This window comes from Cyclopterus lumpus, chromosome 6, assembly GCF_009769545.1.
Source record: "Cyclopterus lumpus isolate fCycLum1 chromosome 6, fCycLum1.pri, whole genome shotgun sequence".
Classification (NCBI taxonomy): Eukaryota; Metazoa; Chordata; class Actinopteri; order Perciformes; family Cyclopteridae; genus Cyclopterus; species Cyclopterus lumpus.
In genome coordinates this window covers 12,101,278-12,123,882 of record NC_046971.1, presented here as the reverse complement: position 1 = coordinate 12,123,882, position 22,605 = coordinate 12,101,278, and the positions used below count along the sequence as shown (strand labels likewise).

At 40.0% G+C, this 22,605-nt stretch overlaps 3 protein-coding genes across 3 annotated transcripts; 1 reads left to right on the top strand and 2 right to left on the bottom strand.

The window, feature by feature from the left end:
- Window positions 1–15: 15 nt before the first annotated feature.
- Window positions 16–11,146, bottom strand: idh2 (isocitrate dehydrogenase (NADP(+)) 2). Its single transcript, XM_034535041.1, has 11 exons — window positions 10,822–11,146; window positions 7,304–7,395; window positions 6,663–6,828; window positions 5,689–5,849; window positions 4,464–4,607; window positions 3,317–3,453; window positions 2,989–3,140; window positions 2,714–2,826; window positions 2,365–2,462; window positions 2,191–2,283; window positions 16–441 (listed from the first exon to the last, which is right to left on the bottom strand). The coding sequence occupies exons 1-11, from the start codon at window positions 10,934–10,936 to the stop codon at window positions 357–359; spliced, it is 1,356 nt and encodes a 451-aa protein (XP_034390932.1). The 5' UTR covers window positions 10,937–11,146; the 3' UTR covers window positions 16–356.
- A 2,880-nt stretch (window positions 11,147–14,026) lies between these two features.
- LOC117732236 (retinol dehydrogenase 11-like) lies at window positions 14,027–17,324 on the top strand. Its single transcript, XM_034535036.1, has 7 exons — window positions 14,027–14,234; window positions 15,088–15,228; window positions 15,309–15,500; window positions 15,592–15,753; window positions 15,870–15,986; window positions 16,086–16,290; window positions 16,705–17,324. Exons 1-7 carry the CDS (start codon window positions 14,162–14,164, stop codon window positions 16,799–16,801), a joined length of 987 nt encoding a protein of 328 aa, XP_034390927.1. The 5' UTR covers window positions 14,027–14,161; the 3' UTR covers window positions 16,802–17,324.
- Window positions 17,325–18,009: 685 nt separating this feature from the next.
- Window positions 18,010–19,587, bottom strand: ankrd34c (ankyrin repeat domain 34C). Its single transcript, XM_034535680.1, has one exon. The coding sequence runs from the start codon at window positions 19,585–19,587 to the stop codon at window positions 18,010–18,012; it is 1,578 nt and encodes a 525-aa protein (XP_034391571.1).
- Window positions 19,588–22,605: the final 3,018 nt, after the last annotated feature.

Sequence of the window (22,605 nt, the reverse complement as noted above, 5' to 3'; positions counted from 1 at the left end):
AACAAAAACTACCAATTGTGGATCAAACAGGATTTATTGGCAAATAAGTTTGACAGAGGCTTGAGTCCTGCCCAAAGGCATTACACAGTATTGACTTATTAGTACAGTACTTCACATTACAAAAATAAATCCTGGCAAATAGTGGGCGGATAGTTGGGGAGACAAGGTGGAAGCACAGCTCTCAGCTATTTAACAATAACCTAATTGAACACAACATAATAATCCTATTACAGTACTTTATTTTCTCCTTCAGACAAAATGCAAGTTGATTTATTGACCTTTTAAGTTAAAAATGAGGTACAAAAACAGATGAGTGACATTTCCATCTCCAGTCTAACTATATTCTTTGAAGTCTTTTACTTGCCGAGGGCTTTATCCAGATTTGTCTTGATGGCGTCGAGGAAGTCTGTGGTGTTGACGTAGTGCTCGTTCAGCTTGACACTGAGAAGACAAGACCGATAACATTCAGTATTCATACTTTACGGGAATAAAAGAGCAAAACAATCAGTTACCCTTCTTATCATTAGGGCTGTTACTTAATAACAGCATCATCATTATCCAGAGCATTATTATTATTATCATCATCATCATCATCATCTGAATTAGAATAGGCTAGATGCATGATATGAGCAACTTTTAACAAAGTATGACTTGGTGCGGCATCCTCCCGTATTTATGCTCGTCGCCAGTTTGAGGAGAGTAGTCTTTAGTGACAAAAACAACAAGCAATCATTGGCAGATGCGTGCGCTGCAATGCCGCATGGCTGAAAAGTGCTTGAAAGAAAGTCAAGATGTGCTGAAGCGAGCCACTAAAGAGCTAATTTAGTGCAGTTACCAATCATGTGCAGAAACAACTTGGTAAACAAGACAGCCCATATTTCCACCAGGACTACACAACTACCAACTAAGGGTTTAACACAATATTTTCATCTAGGGAGGTACAATCCTGCAATGTGTGCAGTTTATTCTTCAGCATTCAAAAACGCACTCTTAATGAATATTTCACGACATTGCGAGTTCTTTAAAAATCGCCTGGATCCGCATTTTGATCTGGACCGAGACAAATAAATTTTTCTTAAACTGCATAAATCTCCACCGAACTTTCGAAGTTGTGTTTTTAAATTATCCCACGAACAACTAAACGGTAACAAAAACATTAGTTTAAGAGGTAAAAAAGAACTCCTCAAAGCGTACACCCTTTTGTCCACAGGAGACCGTACTGGCTTAAACAAGATGAGGGCATGTTTGGGACGAGGTTTCGAGTTCCCAACCCGTATCGCATGCGGCAGGTCAGAATCAGGGCAAACAACAAAAAATGTCAATTGTTTTATATCAATAGTTTCAGACGGATGGTTTAATCAAAAGGGAATAATTGCATTCAAAGTTAAAAGCAAATCTGCCAGTGAAAGCAGTAAACATTAATGTTGATGCCATTATAGATTTAATGTCCAAAAACAAAGATCCATGGACTAAATTGATACATACTTTAAATTTGGGCTGCAACTTATTTTTGTATGATCGATGATGAATCTGCAGATTGTTTCCCCAAAATGTTTGGTGGATAAAAATTGTGAAGAATATATGTGAAAACATCAGATAGCTTATTTTGTCTGTATTCAAATTAAAATGATGTATAACCGAGTAAACTGTGATTTGGTATGTTGTGCTTTTCTATCTTTAGATTTTTTTTCTTAGAATAATACTTAAATGACGGATTGATACATACATAGCCCTTCGCAATCAGGAATAATAATAATAACATTGGCACTCATTACTTTTATTATACATGTTTTAGACTGAAATCCAAAGATAAAGAGCTTTCCATTCTATATTTTTAGTGGCCTTTGGGGCTGAATCCTTCCTTACACCTCAGTGTTTATGTAACCATGCAGTACCTCGAAGACAGTTTTTAGGTTTGTTATAGTTCAGACATAAATATTTGAGTCACTGATGACACCGTTCTAACCGAACATGTTACATTAAAAGGTGTGCTGTCATGGATGTGCTGCCTGACACTGCGTGCACAAAGATCCCTGTGAGACATGTAGAAATAATAAATGTTATTTGTATAGGTACTCAAGGCACTTATACAGCACTTGGCTGGAGACAAAACTACTACTAGTAGCAACAAGTATTTGCTTATTTAGTTCTGACCACTTAATATAAAACTAACACACAAAATTAACTTACTTGGGAAGGCCGTGGATGCAGCCTGCGAGGTCCTTGGTCATCGTACCACTTTCAACTGTCTCGACACACACTCTCTCCAGAGTCTGGGAGAACCTGCAGATAAACAAAGACATTTAGAAAATGCACGTGTCATCCCAGGAGCAGTACATTTCCTTTAAAAACAACATCTCTTACTTGATGAGGTCTGGGTTGCCGTCAAGTTTACCACGATGCTCCAGGCCTCTCGTCCAGGCAAAAATACTGGCAATGGGGTTGGTGCTGGTCGGCCTTCCCTAAAAGAAGAGTTGAGGATAATGTAACCGTTTTTAAACTTCTTCACAGCATGTTGTTTTTAATAATCATGAATGTAAAGCCTAATGTATTGAATTTGCTTCTCAATTCCCGCCACATGGTGGCAGTATAACCCAACAGATTACACAGTCAGTTTGCAAGGTTATAGTTCGGCTTCACACATTTTCCGTTTCATTGCTCAGAGTAAATGTTTTTCTGTACAGAGCAGAAAAGGATCAAAATGGTTAGCAACCTTCTGGTGCTCGCGATAGTGCCTGGTCACGGTGCCATGGGCAGCTTCAGCTTCGATAGTCTTGCCGTCAGGGCACACAAGAACTGATGTCATCAATCCGAGAGAGCCAAAACCTAAAAACAGGAAACACAAAAAAATTCACAAATCCTTCCTTAATGCAACTCTCATCTGATCAAAAAACTGCCAGGCATCTCAAATGCTAATGTGTATCAGTATTTTGCGAAAAACTACATTTCCCTAGAAGCAGCAGTCGTGTAGCTTTCCAAGTATCTCACCCTGTGCGAGGATATCGGACTGAACGTCTCCGTCGTAGTTCTTGCAAGCCCACACAAAAGCTCCAGAAGACTTGAGCACTTGGGCGACCATGTCATCAATAAGCCTGTGCTCATACCAGATCTTCAGTTTGTCAAACTCAGGTTTGTAGTTCCTGTAGGAAGAACAGCATATTCAATGTAAGCTACTTCTTGCTCTTACCTTGTTAAACAAATGTAAGTGAAAATAGTTTTATTTTTACAACAATGTTTGACCAAATTCTAATTATTGAAATAGTTATGTAAACAACCTAAATAAATTATTTGTGCATGAAAACAGAACAACACTCACTTTTCAAAGACATCCTGGAAGATGTCTTTAAATCTCCCATCATAGGCTTTAAGAATGGTGTTCTTTGTGCTCAAATACAGGGGCCACTTCTTGCCAATAGCATACTGGAAGCAGCTGTGGGCAAAGCCTGTGATCGACTGTTGGGGGAAAAAAACAAATGACTCACCACTACTGTAGCGCTTTATCAGTAGCACAGGGGCAAACGACCTTCCCATTGACAAGTTTAAAGTCATCTACTATGACCTCTGATGTTGTTAAATCAAACAAACCAGTTCTGTTGAAGGCAAACAAAACAGTAGCGAAGCAGGTTGAAAAGAGGTCGGACTACTGAAACGACTTCCATGTCAATTAAAAAAGAAAAGCCTTGGGCAGAATGTAACAGCAGTTAAAAAGGCAACAGTACCAACAGTCGACTAACGGGCCTGAATAGGTAAAGTTTGGGACTACTGACAAGAATTAAGCAAGTTTATTTTGTATCCCTCTTAGTGGTACAATAATATTGACAAAACAGTAAAAAGGTTCCAAACATGGTCTGAAGCTTTCACCTACAACGTCTCAAGGGCACAAGCATCTTACTCAGGTATGCAGGACCATTTGTTAGCTTTTATCCAGAGAGGCTTTTAGGAAACAATCCACCCTCATGAATTTTGTAAAACACAAAGCAATCTTGTGTTAAAATGAGGAAAAACATAAAGCCAAACAAATGCCATTAAAAGATTAATTGATGCCACTAACAAGCATTTTCTGTGTATTCCTCTGTGCCGTAGATGCCATTGTTGTTCACAAACTATTACCGGCACATCAATCAGCCGCGCCATTACCGTGTGACCACGTTCCTTAAATATGGTGAACTTTACTTTGGAACTAGTTTATTTTGAGTTACATACATACATACATACATACATACATACATACAATGTCCTACTGCTATAAATATTCACTAGCAAAACAAATCTGCATCGTAAAACTAGCCCAGAACAAATACATCAAGAACTTCCGTTTATGTAACTAAAAGCCAAATTATGAAGCTGTTTTTTAGAATTAACCAATAATCTACAGCAGGAACGAATTGATTAATAAAAAAGTTTTAAGAAATGGGTTTTGTTGACGATGCAGCAGCCTCATCTTTTAAATCGCACACACTCACCTCGTCGGTGTTGTACATGCCCATTCCACAGCCACCAGCAGGAAAGTCATAGACCTCCCACTCCTTGCCTGCACTACCATCAGCAGGTGAGAAGATAATCTTGAATTTTCCGGGCTTGTCCACAACAAAGTCTGTTGCTCGGTACTGTAGACACACAGTGCATTAACATTCATATGCAATTCATAAACGGTACATATGCACAAAATGGTGCCTGAAAGAGGCGTACGTCACCTCCCACGCAAAAGTTGTGATCTATAAAAACAAACTTGAAGGGAGAAAGTGATAGCCTGCACAGAAACAACCGCTGGGCATTATGAAGACAGGAGAAAAGAGGGTGAGGTGGCGAATTGAAGATTGTAAAGATTAAATGCAAGAATAATAATTGTATGTATAATGATTTAATTCCATATCGCACATTACTTATAAATCCGCTTTATCATATACATGTTATTTGTGCTTGTGAGCTATGGCTATTCCATAAGCACTTTTCAAAATTGTAAAAGATATAAACCTACTCAAATCTAATTTGATGGTTAAAATCCAAGATATCAATTTGTGTTAAAGAATTGCAGAACAGAGCATCAATAATGATAGAGATCTATATGATATATATATCAAGCAACATTTTAGTTCATCAAGTTTTTTGTGTGTAAAATCTGAGCAGTGACCAAAATTTATTAATGTATGGTTTATTCGAGAGGAAAAGATGCAGTGCAGTTTGGAAACAATCAGTCCAATTGTATTAAAATGACATCTTGCGGTGGCACTTGTAAAGCTGCATGATGGATGCACTGTCACTGCTAGAGGACGACATAAAAGGACGGATTGGGAGGAAATGAGTGTTGAGGAATCACCTCACTCACAAGTATCTCGATTAATGTGTCCGTAAAATTCATCTCTAGGCATAAACATTCATGAGGTGCTTTGCATTGACCATGTACAATTTAATGTGGGATGAATGAGATATGAGGCTGATGTAGACATGCGCACATTTCCAAGTTTATTTGCAATTTAAAAAAGGAATTTGCGCACTGGCAGGCATACGCACAATTTTGGGCGAACAACATTTTTGGCTTTTGTGCGTATGAACACTTTCCGTGTTGATCCTACGTACAATTTAATAAATGCAACCTCTGGTTGGTTTTCACTTTGCACTCAAGAGGCGAAAGGAATATACCTGTAGAGTGAATTGCTACATTCTTGTCAGCATGTCGAGGAGACTCACCTGGTCACCGAAGGCGTGTCTGCCGATGGTGATGGGCTGCGTCCAGCCTGAAACGAGCTTGGGAATGTTCTTGCAGATGATTGGCTCACGGAAGACGGTGCCACCCAGGATGTTTCTGATGGTACCGTTGGGGCTCTTCCACATCTTCTTCAGGCTGAACTCTTAAAAAAAAAAAAAATATATATATATATATATATATATATATATATATATATATATATATATATATATAAATTACTGTTAGAACAGGATGGCTGAAGGAAGAGGTTAAACCCGCATCAGCTGCCTCACAAGAAATACAAAGCCTGATTGGTGCTCAGTTCAGGGTAATCTTGTAGCTGGAGTTCCACAGTACACAAAGCAATAATCTGTTAGATAAGTATTGTTTTCTTATAAAGTTTGTTGTCTCTATTCCGTGTTCTCCAGTGTACTTTGAACCCAAACCCTGAAGTCTCTCCTGAAACAGAATGAATTGTTGAGGCGGATAACGCTATGGATATTTAAGAGTTTGAATTCTCATTCATTTGGGGGGGTTGGACTATAGAATGGTGACACTGGTCACATATCTTAGGTATTTCTTCATTTGCCGACTTGTTGCTCTGAGCCGATACATCGGTTGGGCTCATGTTAACAGCCAGCAAATGCTTTTGATAACCTCACATTTTAACATTGACAATCTCAAATGCAGCATTGTAAATTTCACTGTTGCCAGTTTGCAGACAGAAGACTGGCAATTACCTAAAACATCTGTGCATTATTAAATCATGTATTGGCCTTCTGTCCTCTGATTGTTGTAAATACCATCAAATATTAAAAAAAAAAAAAAAAAATATATATATATATATATATATATATATATATATATATATATATATATATATATATATATATATATATATATATATACACACACACATATACACATATACACACACTCATACATACATACACACATACACACATACGTTACAGACCTTCCACTCTTTCTTCGTCGGGTGTGATGGTGGCACATTTAACCGCCACATTGTACTTTAAAGTGGCTAGGGCAGAGTCGATGGTGACCTGGTCATCAGTCTGGTCACGATACGGCAGACCCAGGTCATAATACTTTAGCTCAACATCAACATTGGTCAGGATGAGCTAAAAGACACAACAAAAACATACACTTACAGCAACACCACATTTTACTTAGTCTTGTACAACTTTATTCAGTCCAGTTTTCTGAGAGACCAAATACAATTATTTTAAACTGAAGTAGTGTAAAGTGTGACGTATAGGTAAATGCATAAAAATCCCAAAATATATCAGAACGGGTATTTGCATGACTATTTAAATGTATGAATTACACATCCGCTGTTAGAACACGATTCCTTCCTGAGCCAACACACCATCTGCTCTCTTCCTGGAGGCAGGCAGCCAGTGACTGACTGAAACTTCCCCGAAGTCCCCGCACCCCACATCATATGTATATAATCTTCCATAAACCTCCCCTCACATCCACATGTCAGTTTGCAATATAAAAATAGATGAGGCAGACAGCGTGGGCACGTTGTCCTCTGAGGCTCACACCAGTGTTTGTGCGTTACACTTCTACGTCTGGGCGTCACTTAATCACCTTCTCTTTGATGAACTCCCAGATGATCCTGGTCATCTCATCTCCGTCCATCTCCACCACCGGCTGGGCCACTTTGATGCGTTTGTCGGCATCTGTCAATCACAAACAGAGATGGGTTCAAGCAAATCCAGCTTTTCATTTTTAAAAAATAGAGTAATTTCAAAGTGCAACCCAATCCGTCAGCATGACATTCCAGTTCTCATGTGTTACAAACAAATCCGGACCCGTTTAATAAAACACTGCTAGTTAAAATACAGTTTATCTAACATTATAGGAAACACATTTTGGAACCTGAATGACATTTTTCAACAACAACAACTTTCATTGTCATGCTCACCATGACTTTTGATAGAGGGGTACCTAAACTTCTTTGTCTTCCAGTTAGTCGAATCACCGTAGATTAGTATCTCTAATCATATCTTCTTTTCAGGCTCAGTGTGTGAGAGTCCTGCCAGCAGGACCATTTCAGTGAATAGAAAAGGACAGGGGGAGGTGCAGAGGATCAAGTGACTGTCAGAGTTCCAGCCAAGTCAATGCTCCCCTACTGTCTTCCCAGAATAATGCAAGTAAACATGAGGAGCCTGGTGGACTAGTTTCACAATCAACATTTCCTTATGTTAAATTTAACAAAATATCAAACATCCACATGGGTTTGTAAAGACATTTGACCTAGTTGGGATTATAAAGCCATGGTAACACCTGTCAAAACAGCCTCTACTGATCCCATGCTCCAAACATGATACATGAGCCCTGGCGACCAGATACGTGGCGACCATTGGAGCCCTGAAAATAACCTCAATGAAAAGAAAGATCTAAATGTTACAATTAAGTTACTCAAAAGCATGAAGCAGGCAGAAAGAAAGTGATTGAGCAATAGTGTAAATAATCATAAGCTGCATGTATTGAACATGGAAAATAATTTGCTTTTCCAAACCGCTATCACACAAACTCATGTATCGTTCATAGAATAGGTTGGCAGTGGAAATATTAAGTTGTGTGTAATGATCAAGAACAAATCAAACATGAGCAGAGGTGCACTGGAATTTGGTAATTTATTAATAGACTGTCCTTCTCCATCCGCTATTGGAACAGTTCAGTTTTTGCCGCAGTGCATTATGGGAGCAGCAACTGTTACTGGCATCATTTCTGACTCGCCCAACCAAAATCTGCTATAGCAGGGCTCTACTATCACAGTGCAGGGGGAGGGGAGCGCAGGAGGGAGCTGAGTAGGTTATGTAATGTTTGTATGCATCACAAGCTGGACGCTGAAGGGTGGGCTGAATATAAGTCATGTAGGCCTTGCCTGCCACATCATTCCCACAAGCATCAGATATACGCCTGCCCTCATTTTGCTCCCTCTCTTTCTTCCACCAGTAGGTTTAGACTAAGCCAGTCAATAGCAGAAATATACAACTAACCCTCAAATGGTAGAATTCCACTGGGTAGATAAAAGCGGTCTCTCGGACTCGGTAGGATCTTGATATTTTATTGACATCAGGATGAGAGGACAGATTTACAAACGATTACTGAACGCGCGGAAAGTAATTTAATTTTCTGAACTTACCAGACTGTTCAAGCTGTTGTAATATTTGCCTTTAAAATCTTCATTGTGTAAATATTTGTCAAAGCACCAATGGTCAGCCCTATACTGTGGTATATTGGCCAGACCTAGCCGTCTCCAACTCAGCATTAAAGTCAGCAAACCAGATAATAGGTGATGAAAGAATCAGTAAAGACCAACAATCTGGCCTGACATTCAGTCCCATCGTTGAGTAATAAGCAGGTTTAACTACCCTGTAACACATGAATGAGAACTCAACTGAGTTTGGATAATGAGATCTTACTTATGTGTTCCACATTAGTTGTGCAATATACATTAAGGGCAAGCAGCCAAAGACGGTCTATAAAAGAAATGCGTTGACAGCAATAACCTTGGGCTTCTCTGGTTAACGTTCAACAGAAAGCAGCAGCGAGCCTTAAACCCCTTCATTTTAATCCTTTACCAAGAAACGGCATCCAGCAGGTAAACCTCTAGACGAGACTTTTGAGGTCAGTTAATGAACTTTTAAACCGGACCGACAAAAAAAATAAAAAATAAATGAAGCTCAACTTTAAGGTTTTAAAGTTTATAAACTAATGGAGACTAACTGGAGCATTACACCTGGTCTTCCGGAAACTGCATGTGTCACTTTTAAGAGCACTGTGAAATTTAAACATGCAAATACAATAAACAGCTGGAGGCAAAGACAATTGTGTATGATTTATGTAGCAAACACCAAAGAAAATTAGCCACGCTTGTATGTTATCTTTAGGCGTTAAGGGTTTTAAGTGTAGAATTAGTACTCAGTTCGTTTGATCCTGATGGTGTAATCTGGGCTATCGATCACCACTGACAGTAAACTACAAATCTCATATGACAACTTGATTCAAATCACACTCCAGTGCCAAGTTGCCCTTCACCTGACTCGTGTAAACACTAACTGGTGCTGATAGTTTGGGTTCAATGGAGCCCTGCAGTTGGGATGTATGCAGCACCCACGTGATACATTTCGATTCTTTCCCCCACAACCCCCCAAAAAGCGACGGATTTGGGTTGCTCTCCTGTAAGGGTATAAATAAAAAAAGTAAAATGTGTCAACGTTTAGAGGCAACATACAAGTAACACGCCGCAACACGCACACAGCAAAGATCAGATGTGTTAAAACGTGCCGCTACAGGCAACCCAGATGGAAAACGATATGTAGGACACACCGGGCAGCGGCCGCCATTGCTCTCGATAGCGGAGCCTCGTATGCAGTGTTGACCTTGGTAAAAGTTTTTGGTCACTAATGTCATGATGGCTGAAGAGCCGCTCGTCGGTTTGGGTTTGGACCACTGAATTAATGAGATTTTGAGTGACGACGACCCCGTTTTTATCCCCCAGGGACGAGCAATAAAATGTCCGCACGGCTAAAAACGGACGATTAATTTTATTCATCGACTGCCAGTTTTCGCACCGCAATTTCCCCCCCGATGTAGTTCGTCTGTTGGGGTCAGAGCGGGGTGTAACAGGCAGCCTTTTTCCTGCCACGTCACATTTGTTTTGTTAGTGGTCGCAGAATGGGGAGAGAAGAACCGTTTCATTCATTTATGTGACAACACATCCATCACCCGTTGTTCCTTACACTTTGGATGTGGAAGACAAAGACTGCGGTCCTCGGCCCTCGTCTCTCTCGACGTTTACAACCCCGGGTTGTGTAAACAACCGGCCGCCGACCCCCGGCCATTAAACATGTATTACGCCCCTGGGAAGCGTCGCGAGCATCGCTGCCCCTCGGCTAAGAAACCACATTAGTTCGACTTCTAGCAAACGGTGGCTAGCGTTAGCTGCGTAGCTTGTGCGCCAACCGGATTCAAACCTGCCGGCTGGCTGATTGTTGTCGCCAACGTTACATTAAAATGTGCCACGTTAACACAAAGCTACCATTAACACAAACATGCAGAGGATCCCCCCACCCCGGTTATCTCTCTCCACTCACAGTTTCTTTGTTGCAAGGTTTGGCAATTTGAAGCCGGCGCAAGGACCGCGGGGTTCCTGGAAAAGGCAGCGGCAGACCTCGAAAGAGTGCTGAGGACTTTCAGATATCCAGCCATGTTTCCCTGGCTTGATTCGCTCGACAAAAAACTGAGAGCAGAGAAGGACAAAACGCTTTGAGTCGCTCTGCAATATAGTGAGCAGCGGAGGCAGCACCGCCCTCCTCCACCTCACCGGCGGGACACGCTGGTTGCTACGTCAGAGTCGCACAGACACAGAGGAGGGACCGAGAAAAAAAGCTGTTAAAGCCTGCAGCTTGTCCTGCGTCTAGACAACAGTTCAGAGCAGGGTGAACCCTGAGCTTCTCGTGACCTCAAGGAAAGGTCACCATCTGCCATCACTGCTATGTACATTCAATTGATCACTCACAAGCCCAATGCCCACAGTCTGTATTGGCTGCAGAGATGTGACACGTCGATTATCCCAATATGTTTGAAGACATTTTACTGTTCTACACAAAAACGTAGGCGTGCAATCAATATTGTGCACATTAAAAAGGCACACTCTATAATTCCACTTCAATAAACTTGCAACTCACAAGATAGCCTTGTAAAAAATTGAAGCAGGAGTAGATGGAATGACCTTCACGTTCTAATCCCAGATGATAACGCTTGATAACAGTTTTTAAGGACTTAAGAAACTCCCCATAGCCGTAGAAGACATTGTTCTGTATTCACAGGCTGAATGACAGGCTGAATGGCAGCCTGCTCCGTGTACTTAATTTGTCAAATCAGTGAAGAAATCCCCTTTAAAAGCTTTCCAACATATGTCCCATGTAACTTGTTGAATGTCTGTTGCACTCAATTGTGTGTTTTCAGGACTATTATAATTCATCAGCCAATTTAGATTGCCCACAATAAATGTACATAGTTTATTTGACTGACTATGCCTCCTCCATACTGTAGGTAAATATGACCTATTATAATGCAGACATATAACTTATTGTGTAGTTAAAATCAAACTAATAGTAACTAGAAAATAGCCCTAAATATGTCAGTTGAAGAAATAATACTTTACTTTTCTTGAGTCTATTTACAACTTTACTTTTCTTGATGCTATTTTGTATAATAGTAATGCATCATACATGTTAGAAAAATATATGTAATATGAGATGGATGAGAACAGCAAAGAAAAAACTGCATACGTTGACAACAAATACAGCAATATAAATATTAATAGTAATCATAATGCCACAGTTATGTCAGGACTGTCACAACCTCAATATAGCAGGTCTAAACAAGGGGTATATACTGTTAGGGCATTAGGATGCAAAAACGTAAACAATTAAATAAATAAATAACTATTCCCAATTAAACTGATCAAATCTATTCAGCTACATTTGCAAAAGTGGATAACACATACGAAGTAGTTATTTAACTTGTAAAAAACATTTTGCACAAAGCAATATAAAAAATTAATAAAGCATAAGCTCACAGGATTTGTTTTATTAGTATAAAAAGCCTGGACCCTTCCTCTGATGGAGTAGTCGTAGACTCAAGCAAACATTAAAAACTGGCAAGAGATTTATTGTGATCCCCTATCATCTGCAGGACGGGTACAGGATAGTCACGTTCCAAAAAGCCTCGGCAGAGGGCCCTCTAATTTTAGCAGGGGAAGGTTACCATACTGGGAGAGGGATTGGGAAGTGTGCAGTGCAGTCACGTGGCAGGCTTGGTGGAGACATTCTGCAGGTCACCTCTGAAGAATAGGGTGGCCTGCAAAAGTCAGATATGCAAATAAAAATGTCTATACACCAAAAATATCTTGTGTTGTATGCAAAATACAACATGTGTTTGTAACAATATGGCGAAGGTCAGCTGTTCTTTTCCCTGAAATGCACAGTTTTGTGAGAGACTGTGAATCAGGTTGTTGCGTTCAGACTGGGCAGGGCAATTACATAATCTTTTGACATTAACATTTGACCCTTTGGTACGTAAACAATGCGCACATGCTGTCCACCTTCACTTTCACTCTCCAGATGTCACCCTGTATACTACAAGGTCAAAGCTCTATATTAAGTCCTTGTGCAGACTCATAATGGTGGACGAGTCTATTGTGCTTTAAAGTTAAGAAAAAAGCAATGACTTAATGAGCTGCCACACTAAAATGTTACACTCATCAATAATCAAGGAACTCAATTATTTATTTGAAGAGTTAGTTGCTCAGCTGCAGCTTTGATCAAAGTCTAATTTAGATCTGAGGCTGTAATACTATTATTACTGTCAACTTGCTGCTGCTTTCTCCTTTGTCTGTTCGTAAAGCAGCAGAGACATCTTAATTTGCTCGTAGGAGTTTAGGATATAATTTGATGCTATATAAAGTACTCCCACAGTGTTCTTAGACTTGATTGGTGGATATAAAAAAATAAAACATAGTCTTGGGCCTTATATGATGTATGCGCTCCATCTACTGGACTTCTTAAGGCCCTGAGATTGTGTTGGTGAGCCTATACTGACCTCTGCTGGAGGATCTGATATTAGACTATGGATTTGTTCACCTCGTAATATACTGTATATATATAAACTAGTCATCTCCTTTTGAAACATCATCACCATCACAGGCTTTCAGTTAGTTTTAGGATTATTTTTAAGCGGTCTTAAGGTCTTTAAAAGGCCTTAATGTGTTTCACCTTGGTGATATTGTAAACTACAATGTGCCAACAGATCTGTCGTTCTTGATCCAACATGTGGGGCCATGAGGGAAACAACATCAAGTGAGGCTTTTACAATGAAATGTTAAAACTCACCGTTTTAGCGTCGCTTTTATTTGGAAAATATATATATATGTTCATCTTAGAACATTCTGATAATTAAGATGATGACGATTGACGTGGCTATGCTAATTATATTTTATGTTATATTTTTTATTTCATTCAAATATTAATGTCTTTATAGTATATCAAGTATTTATATTAATTTAGACATATATTATATTATTGTTATTATTATTATATAATTATTATTATTATTATTATTATTATTGTTATTATTATTATTATTATTATTATTATCAAGTAGGCATATTACAATATAGCGTCAGAGGTTTTTAAATGTTCGTGAAACTATTATTTAGAAGCTAACTAACAAGGAGAACCAATACGATTCGTCCATAGGACGACTGGAGGCGGTACTTCCTGTCGGAAGGCTGAGTTGTGTTATATAGCTGTGAACTGTTTTCGGCATTTTGTTGGTTTGTGGTCATTTTTCCAGCTCATACGAAAGAGACCGTAACTAAACTGTACTACTTTAATCGGTTTAAGTTGCAGGAACAGTGTTGGCAGGACGATGCAGACCTTCACAGCGATAAAATCGTTTGTTTCACAATACCCTAAAACCATTGCTGTGGTCACCGTAACAGGTAACTCGTTTAACAAAAAAGAGAAACGACTCTGATCTATGTGCTCACTCACTGAACTGTACGCTAATGACTGATGGAATACTATACTGTACAGTCTGTGATGTTTCACTTAATACAAACACTGAGGGAGTTTACTTGTTGTTATTAGAATGACTTAGATTGAATGCTTAGAATATAAGAATTGAACGTCCATTAATTTTGCTACAAGTTCATATTCTCAAATGTTCCTTCATTAAAAATTAAAACTACGTGTTTGGGGGAATAATTTGACATTTTACTTTTTGCTTTATTCTTGTGCTAATGCTGCATCAGAGCACAGCTGCATCATTAGTAGCTACATGATTAACTTACTAGCCATTAATATAAATAAACAATGTGAGCTTTCTGTATAGTTAAACAAAGGATCGATTTGATTGTTGCCTCGATTGTTTTCGATATGGTTAACATATATGTTACTTATAGTGAGATGGATGGATAGACAGAAATATTTATTTGACCTGTCCTGACATAAAATTAAATTGTCAGGGATTTAAAACGGAATGAAGCTAAACTTTCCATTGTGGTCCTCTTTAAAAGTTTTTCTGAAGACAGGCAAAACAGTTAAAAACGATACAAACCACCCACATTTGAATTATACAATCACACAAAACTCTTAAAATAGCTTGTTTTCATGAACCCTGCTTACAGTAATAAAAAGAAAGAAAGAATTCAAAATATTTGGCATTTTTTTATTGAAAAATCGTTGCAAGTAGTTTGAATTTAAAACGGTTGACAATTAAATAAATATGGCACAAAATGAACAATTTTTCTCTTGAATGGTGCAGAGGTATTATAACTGTATACACTCTTACAGGAGTGGGACTATTTGGGGTGAAGAAATGGATGGCAGGTGGAGTGTGCCGTAGCAAAGCCTCGCTGGAGGGAAAGACCGTCTTGATCACCGGAGGCAACACTGGGATTGGCAAAGAAACGGCTGTTGACCTGGCTAAAAGGGGTTAGCGACTTATCCTGGTTTCATATTTTGGCCATATCTAATTTAATTTGAAATGTAATAGATCTGATGCTGTGTTTCAGGTGCGAGAGTCCTTCTGGCCTGTAGAGACATGGACAGAGCCAATAAAGCAGCAGAAGAGGTGAGGAAGAGGAGCGGAAATGACAATGTTATTGTCAAAAAGGTGGACTTGGCCTCTTTACAGTCAGTGCGACATCTTGCCAGAGACGTCCTAGCAAGTGAAGAGAGGCTGGATGTTCTCATCAATAATGCAGGTGGATGTATACATCGCATCTCATGACTGATGTTGTGATATATCCAACAACTTTAAGTATTTATTTTTAACTTTTTAAATATTACTTTTAGGTATTATGAGCTGTCCAAAATGGCAAACTGAAGATGGCTTTGAAATGCAGTTTGGAGTGAACCACCTGGGCCACTTCCTTTTAACAAACTGTCTATTGGATCTTCTGAAGAAGTCGTCTTCCAGCCGCATCGTCACCGTCTCCAGTTTAGGGCATGAAAGAGGTTCAGTTTTTCTCTGTTTCTATTTCACAGATATGGCCCACTATCAGGAACGACATGCTTTTCAGTGGCATTTCATATTAAATACCACATCTGTGAATGCTGCTTTCACTCAACAGGTCAAATCTATTTCGATGACATTAATCAGGATAAAGATTACCGCCCTTTGAAAAGCTATGCACAAAGTAAACTAGCTAATGTCCTCTTTACAAGGGAGCTGGCTAACAAGCTGCAAGGTATGGAAACATTTTCTATCTCACACCAGACATTACACAGTTTTTAATAAACTATCCATAAAGTTGATACATCATGTCCTATGTCTTGTCATTTTGCAGGTACCGGAGTTACTACATACAGCCTCCACCCTGGTATAATCCGGACGGAGCTCGGCCGACACTTCTTGCCCACAATGCCCCTTTGGAAGAAAGTTGTGTATACAGCACTCGTGTTCCTCATCAAGTCTCCAACAGAAGGGGCTCAGACCACCATCTACTGCGCTGTGGAGGAAAGCCTGCAGAATGAAAGTGGACTCTACTACAGGTTAGTCATCGTAAATCAGTTGCTGGTAGCTTCATTATTAAATCTGAGACAGCCTCTTATCAACTCAACATATATATCGAGATTTGGGGCCGATTTCCCTGGCACCAATCTCGCTTTATGTTCTATTACAATCATGGCCGATTTAACCTGCTCAGGAGCTGCAAAAATCCCCCTAAAAAGTCAGGGAAATATGTCAATATGTTGCTTATCATAGAATCATGTGAATTACTGTCAATATCTTGGACAGAATACTGCAGTGGTAATGCAGTATTCTGTCTAAGATCCCGTCCTGTATTGTCAGTGACCCTGTGATTTCCATTGTTTCCTGAATGAGAACTGGTCCTTGTGACTAAATCAGCTCTGTAGTAACTGATTGAGCCGCATGTTTAAGACTTAATTCTTCCCTGATTGCAGCGACTGCGCCCCTAAAACTGCAGCACCTCAGGGTCTGGATGATGAAGCTGCCAAGAAGCTGTGGGATCTTAGTGCCTCTATGGTTGGTCTGATATAATCACAGTGACATCGATGATGATCGTCATCATCTTCATCGTACCAACGGACTGCCTGAGGAAGCATGGGTGCTCTTTCTAATGAGCATCTGTGTGGCTGCTAACATCTGAGCTCCTACTTAATGTAACAAATGAGTAAACAGACAGAAAGTCTCAAGTGATAGACATTTATTCATAATAAACAACAAACTACTTGCAAAAATACTATGGATTTAACTATGTTTTCTTTCATTTTGTTTAAACGGTAGCAATGCTTCACAGGTAAGTTACATGGAAGCGGTGTGATCTTTAGTTTTGATTGCCATTAGCGTGACATGACATTTTAATCGACAAGTTTCACCAATGTCTGTATTGACTAAGAGCTTGAATGTCATTCTTTGTTACTTGATTTCATCATATAAGAATGACGTGCGATTTGAAGGTTTTGACCACTATTGCTATCATTGTTGATAGCAACATTATAATTTATTTTCCTCCCGGGCAATAAAGTGCTGTTATACATAGCACATAATTGTACCTGTTTGTTAAGGCATATTTTTCATTCATTCACATCACGTATATTCATTTTGTTTCATGTGAGACTAACAATATTCAAATAAAACACATTTTGGTTACATCATCATGAATTAAAAATGTTCCTAATACATTAAATGTATGCAACCACTCTTTTTTTTAATTTATTTTTTAGGTTTCTTTATCTTGAAGGCACTTTGTACAAATTTGCTACAAACAGTCAAATCTCATCTTACTCAAAGCTACATCTCAGACGAGTGCATCACATTTTCTTTTAAAATAAAAGCCCATGAATTGTTCTAATTACATTTGCACAATGTGCACCCAAGTGGCCTGCTGGCTACAATGGACCCTGTATGTTCCCTACGCATTTCATTATCATGTAAGAGAGCTAGTTCAGAGGAAAAGTACCATGTCTTGGCATTTACATTCAAAACTGTAATACATATACAGCAGATGTTGTGAAGTCAAAATATGATAAACCTTAAGGTTGGGGTGTACCACAGGGAATACGTATCTATATTGCTCAGTTTCAATATAAATATATTTATATCATTTTCTTTTTATAAATTATACATATTCAACATCTAGATGGCTGTGAGTCAACACAGCGGAACCTATGGATGTACTTCCTGACAATTTATGTTTGCTAACAGTTCTACTCCCACAATATGTGCTGCATAAACACCATCACTAACTAATGAGCCATCTCTTCAAAATCAGAAAGCTGTTTCATCTGCTCCACTTGCATAGAGTGCCTTCTCACAAGTTTTTTCTTGGACTTGAGGCCACCTCTCTTTGGTGTGTTAGGTGCTACTGGAGCTATAGATCTAATACCTGTGGCCAGAGGTGAGGAGGGCTTGCTACTAGCCCCGATGTCAGGGATGGGAGGGTTCGGGTTGATGTTGAGCGGGGGCAGGTGGCCGGGCCTTGTGTGAGAGATGTGGTCCAGCAGCAACGTGCCTGAGCCCCTCCTCTCCAGGAAGCCTGGTGCGCGTCTGTGTGCTGTGCTCGGAGAGGACGTGCTGGCGTTGCTGTCGAGAGATTCTCTGGAGCTAGTTAGCATTGCTAGAGGAGACGTGTTCAGTTTCCTTCGCTCCACTGGGACCTTTGGAGAGTCTAACATGGCAGAGCCTGAGTAGAGCTGAGAGTCTGAGTCATAGTGATCGTTCCCCAGATGTCTCCTATGCACTGTGTCTCTCAGACTGGCAAGTCCGCTGCTGCTCTCCTGCTCTGTGGGCACAGTTATGCGCTGTGCCAGCGGCTGGTGCTGGCCTAGAGATCTCTCATAAGATGCTTTGGACGTTGGAGGAACTGATATCGAGGTTGTCATTTTGCTGGATAGTTCACCCACCTGTGGGAATAAGCTGTCCTTTCCATCCACGCTGCTCTGACGAGATAAAGCTGACCTCTTATTCAGAGCGAGTCCGTTTACCCCTGCGACGACATCCTCAACAGAGCTGGCTTTTTTACTCTCCTCATGGGCGGCTGCAGCCAGAACTGAAGGAGCAATCAGCCCCCAAGGCTCTGACTGCAACCTCTTTAGCTGAGGCAAGCGGGCACGTTTGGGGTTTGAAGGCCGGCGTGTTGGAGACGTGGGCCCGTTGGCGAGCTTTGCAGCCGAACTGGAGGTTTTTAGTTTGGTCTGGAAACTGAAAACTGTGTTTTGTTGCTCTTGCTCAGGTGTGGGCGACGCAGTGATGTTGATATCAGACGGAGAGGTGCAGTATGCTGGGGAGGACTTCTCATCCAGCTCTGATGATGGGGGGACATTTAGGTACTGTTTGGTCGTTTTAGTGCCAGATGATGACTTGTCTGTGGTGATTATGATAACCTCCTTGCCTTTAGCTCTGCACGCATCCAAGAGTAGTTTTAGTGTCTCCTTATCGTCTGCATTGATGGCGTAGACCAGGGCTGAGGCCCCGCTCCTGTCCTCCAGACTGGGGTCAGCTCCATTGCTCAGCAGTACATCCACCACCTCGTGTCCAGCCTTGTGGATGCAGGCCTGCATTAGAGCTGTCCTACCAGCTTTGTCCTGGATGTTGGGGTCTGCCTGGTTGTCCAGCAAATATTTCACCAGCTTTGGCTTGCTCACACTCTGCTGGTCAGTGTGTGTGGACATGCAAGCCACCATGAGTGGAGTCTCTCCACGTTCGTTGCTCTCATTGATATACGCTCCTCCTTCCAACAGGAGCCTGGTGAGTCTCAAGCGTCTGAGCCACACCGCCTTCAGGAGGGAATTTCCATCTGTCCGCAGCTCCAGTATATCTGCCATCTCCCAACCAGTCACAGATCGTCTCAGTGTTGAATTTACAGTTCACAGCCCTTTGAACAAAACATTGAAGTAGTTCAGTTTACATTACAACATCTTTATAATTTAACACTCATGTTGTTTGTTTCTCTGTTTTGCTAAATCACCCCCAGCAGGTGGCAGTCTGTTACAGTGTAAAGGTTATAAACATTACTTACTGTTCCCGATTTCTGATATAGGAAATATATAATCTTTAAATAAAAATTCCGATGTGTAAAAAAAAATCTTTTTTTCCAGAGTGGATCATGGCCATGCCCAAAAATCGCTATGCACGAGACAGCATGGTAACAGCACCTGTTAGATTCCTCAAACGATAGATGATTGTGATTTGGATATCGAAATTGAAGTTTATCTCGTTATCTCTATCGAGACAGGAGCTCGCGTTGGTCTTTTTCCATCATATTTATGAAAGCGACGAAGAACGACGAACAAATGCATCCATCATCTCGTGAGTGCGCACACCACTAACCCAACACCAGGCGTGTTCATCATTATCACAAATATATGCAAGAGACTATACTATACATCAACGAGATTTATTTAAAATATCTAAAAATAAAAAAATCTGTGACAACTCAATCTGCTCAGAAAAGCCACATGAAATATAGCCCTCTGTGAGACGGAAGAGTCGCTGTCCATGGTTCTCATGTTGGATAACTTGGCGACAGAAACGCGCTCCATTACACATCATTTGGTTCGTCGGCTGTTTCTCCGTTAAATCCGGCATTCTAAATTGTGTTTATTGTGTAAATGTTAATTCAGATTGTAAATACCATTAGGCTATACATCTCATGCTAAGTGTAATGTAACAGGTGAATCCTTTTTTTTTTTTTACCAGCCTCCTGTAAGATGAAGAAAGCAGCGACGCAAGCCATAAAGTTTAATTAATTACCGTTCGTGTTCAATCATGTTGTAGTTTGATAATTTTGCAGAGCAACCTAATGTCTGCTAATTGTCTTACCTGGTCAAAGGAGAGGTTTCCCATGCTCAAAGTAACCAGGGCTTTCTCGTGTAAGAGGGAAGATATCGGCCGGGGGGGGGGGGGGGGGGGGGGGGGATTAATGATTCAAAGAGAAAGTTTGTTGTAGTTCTTCGCAATATCTCTATTTTTCTGCCGCGACTGTTCCCATCGACGCGTCCGAGTTCAGTTCGCAGGGCGCCGTTCCTCTCTGGACATGAGCGGTGTGGCTTTTGTTATGGAGGCTCACTATCAGTCCAATGGGGAGTATTCCTTTCACTGCGCACTCAAGGATCACAACCTGGAGGTGCTGCGGGTTATAAATAACTTACTTTCTTGCTTCTTGAATGAACCGTGTATTCTCTTGACGTCAGAGTAGTCGACCAAAATAAATTGACGATGAAAACCTCTGTCATAATCTTCAGAACTACAGCACACAAACAACATTGGCGCTATACCTCCCAAACACATTTGTGTGTGTATGTATTATTAATAATTTCAGAAGGACAATTTGTAAATGAAAGCAACTGACAATGTTGGGCCTATGAGAGAAATTATGAATAATGGCTGAATATCATTTTTATCCTTTTATAAATGTCTGAATCAATGCCTCAGATAGTAAGCCAGAGCTATAAATATGATTTAATCTGTATGCAGTGCAGTATCAGTTAGACGAAAGACACTACATAATAAAGGGCACACGCACACGCACACGCACACGCACACACACACACACACACACACACACATTTATATATATATATATATATACATATATATATATATATATATATATATATATCTACAAATATATACACATATATTTATATATATATATGTATATATATGTATGTATGTGTGTAATCATACATATATATATATATATATATATATATATATATATATATATATATATATATATTGCACAATTAAAGAGGCCAAAACTTGTAGCAGCCATCACATCTATACAGCCTAATAGGGACATTTCTATTTTTAGGTTGCTATGAGACAGCACAGAAGCAGTTTCTAATGAGAACAGTGATGTTCTCAGCCCTGCAAGGAACAGGTAAATCAGACACATAACATTCCACCAAGGACCACAAGGCTTTTGTGGCATTTACTCAAATACTTTTTTGATGCTGTTTTTTGTCTTTTAACTTGCACAAGTAAGCCACCGCTACTACATTCAATCATTAGTCCTCTGACCCCAGCTCTCTTCCTCTGAGACTGGGACTAATCACTTTATGACCCATCCAAACACACAATGTCTCAGGACTCCAGTTGTCAATACTGGCAGTGATTTCTCACCTGTAATGGCTTTCTCAGCTCCTGGGGACTTGTTGTTCATGAGGCATTTGGAGAAGGAGGTTTTACAAAACAGCACAGTCGTCCAAGTCAAAACAAAGTCTCCCTCCGGTTCGAGAGACAGTATAATATAAATGCAGACATCTGGTCTTGATTTGGTCAAATATCTTTATAAATATGAATTGTATAAAATATTGTTTTATATCTTGTTTTATATCTATAGCTTAATATCAAGCAACCTGAAAGAAAATGCAACATCTTTAAATTAATAGTTTTCATTCTCAGAACTCATTGTCTCAATGCTTTTGTGCAGAGAAAACCTGAAGTCCAACTGTTATTTAAATTATGCTTAATGTAGAATCTTTGTTGATTGGAAATTACCTATATGATGGACGGACCTACCGTCCACAGGGACATGACGGACCAGGGACCCGACCAAGATCAAAGCTCACTGGTTTAGACACATTCATTAGCACTGGGAGCCACAAGAACGTCAGCAGTCCTCAAACAGCGTGATCTTTGCCCCGTCGATGCTGTCATCCGCGGTCTATTAAAGGGAAAATAAATAATGAAAGTAGAGAGAATAAGAGCTGTCACCCCTGGGAGCAGTTTCCATTTTCAGATGTCTTACATCGCAGCTGCTTCTCTTCCTCCCCTCCTTTCTAAATATAACCTTTCTTCCAATCTGCATTGTGAGATTTTTATTCAACAGGGTTCTG

Excerpts from the sequence above, each read along its gene's own strand:
- ankrd34c (XM_034535680.1), bottom strand. The coding sequence starts at position 19,587 with ATGGCAGATATACTGGAGCTGCGGACAGATGGAAATTCCCTCCTGAAG.
- idh2 (XM_034535041.1), bottom strand. The coding sequence starts at position 10,936 with ATGGCTGGATATCTGAAAGTCCTCAGCACTCTTTCGAGGTCTGCCGCT. Across the intron at positions 6,829-7,303 it reads GGGAGTTCATCAAAGAGAAG|CTCATCCTGACCAATGTTGA; the intron begins GTGATTAAGTGA and ends TGTGTCTTTTAG. Across the intron at positions 4,608-5,688 it reads GACACGCCTTCGGTGACCAG|TACCGAGCAACAGACTTTGT; the intron begins GTGAGTCTCCTC and ends GTGTGTCTACAG.
- LOC117732236 (XM_034535036.1), top strand. The coding sequence starts at position 14,162 with ATGCAGACCTTCACAGCGATAAAATCGTTTGTTTCACAATACCCTAAA. Across the intron at positions 15,501-15,591 it reads TGTTCTCATCAATAATGCAG|GTATTATGAGCTGTCCAAAA; the intron begins GTGGATGTATAC and ends TATTACTTTTAG. Across the intron at positions 15,987-16,085 it reads GCTGGCTAACAAGCTGCAAG|GTACCGGAGTTACTACATAC; the intron begins GTATGGAAACAT and ends GTCATTTTGCAG.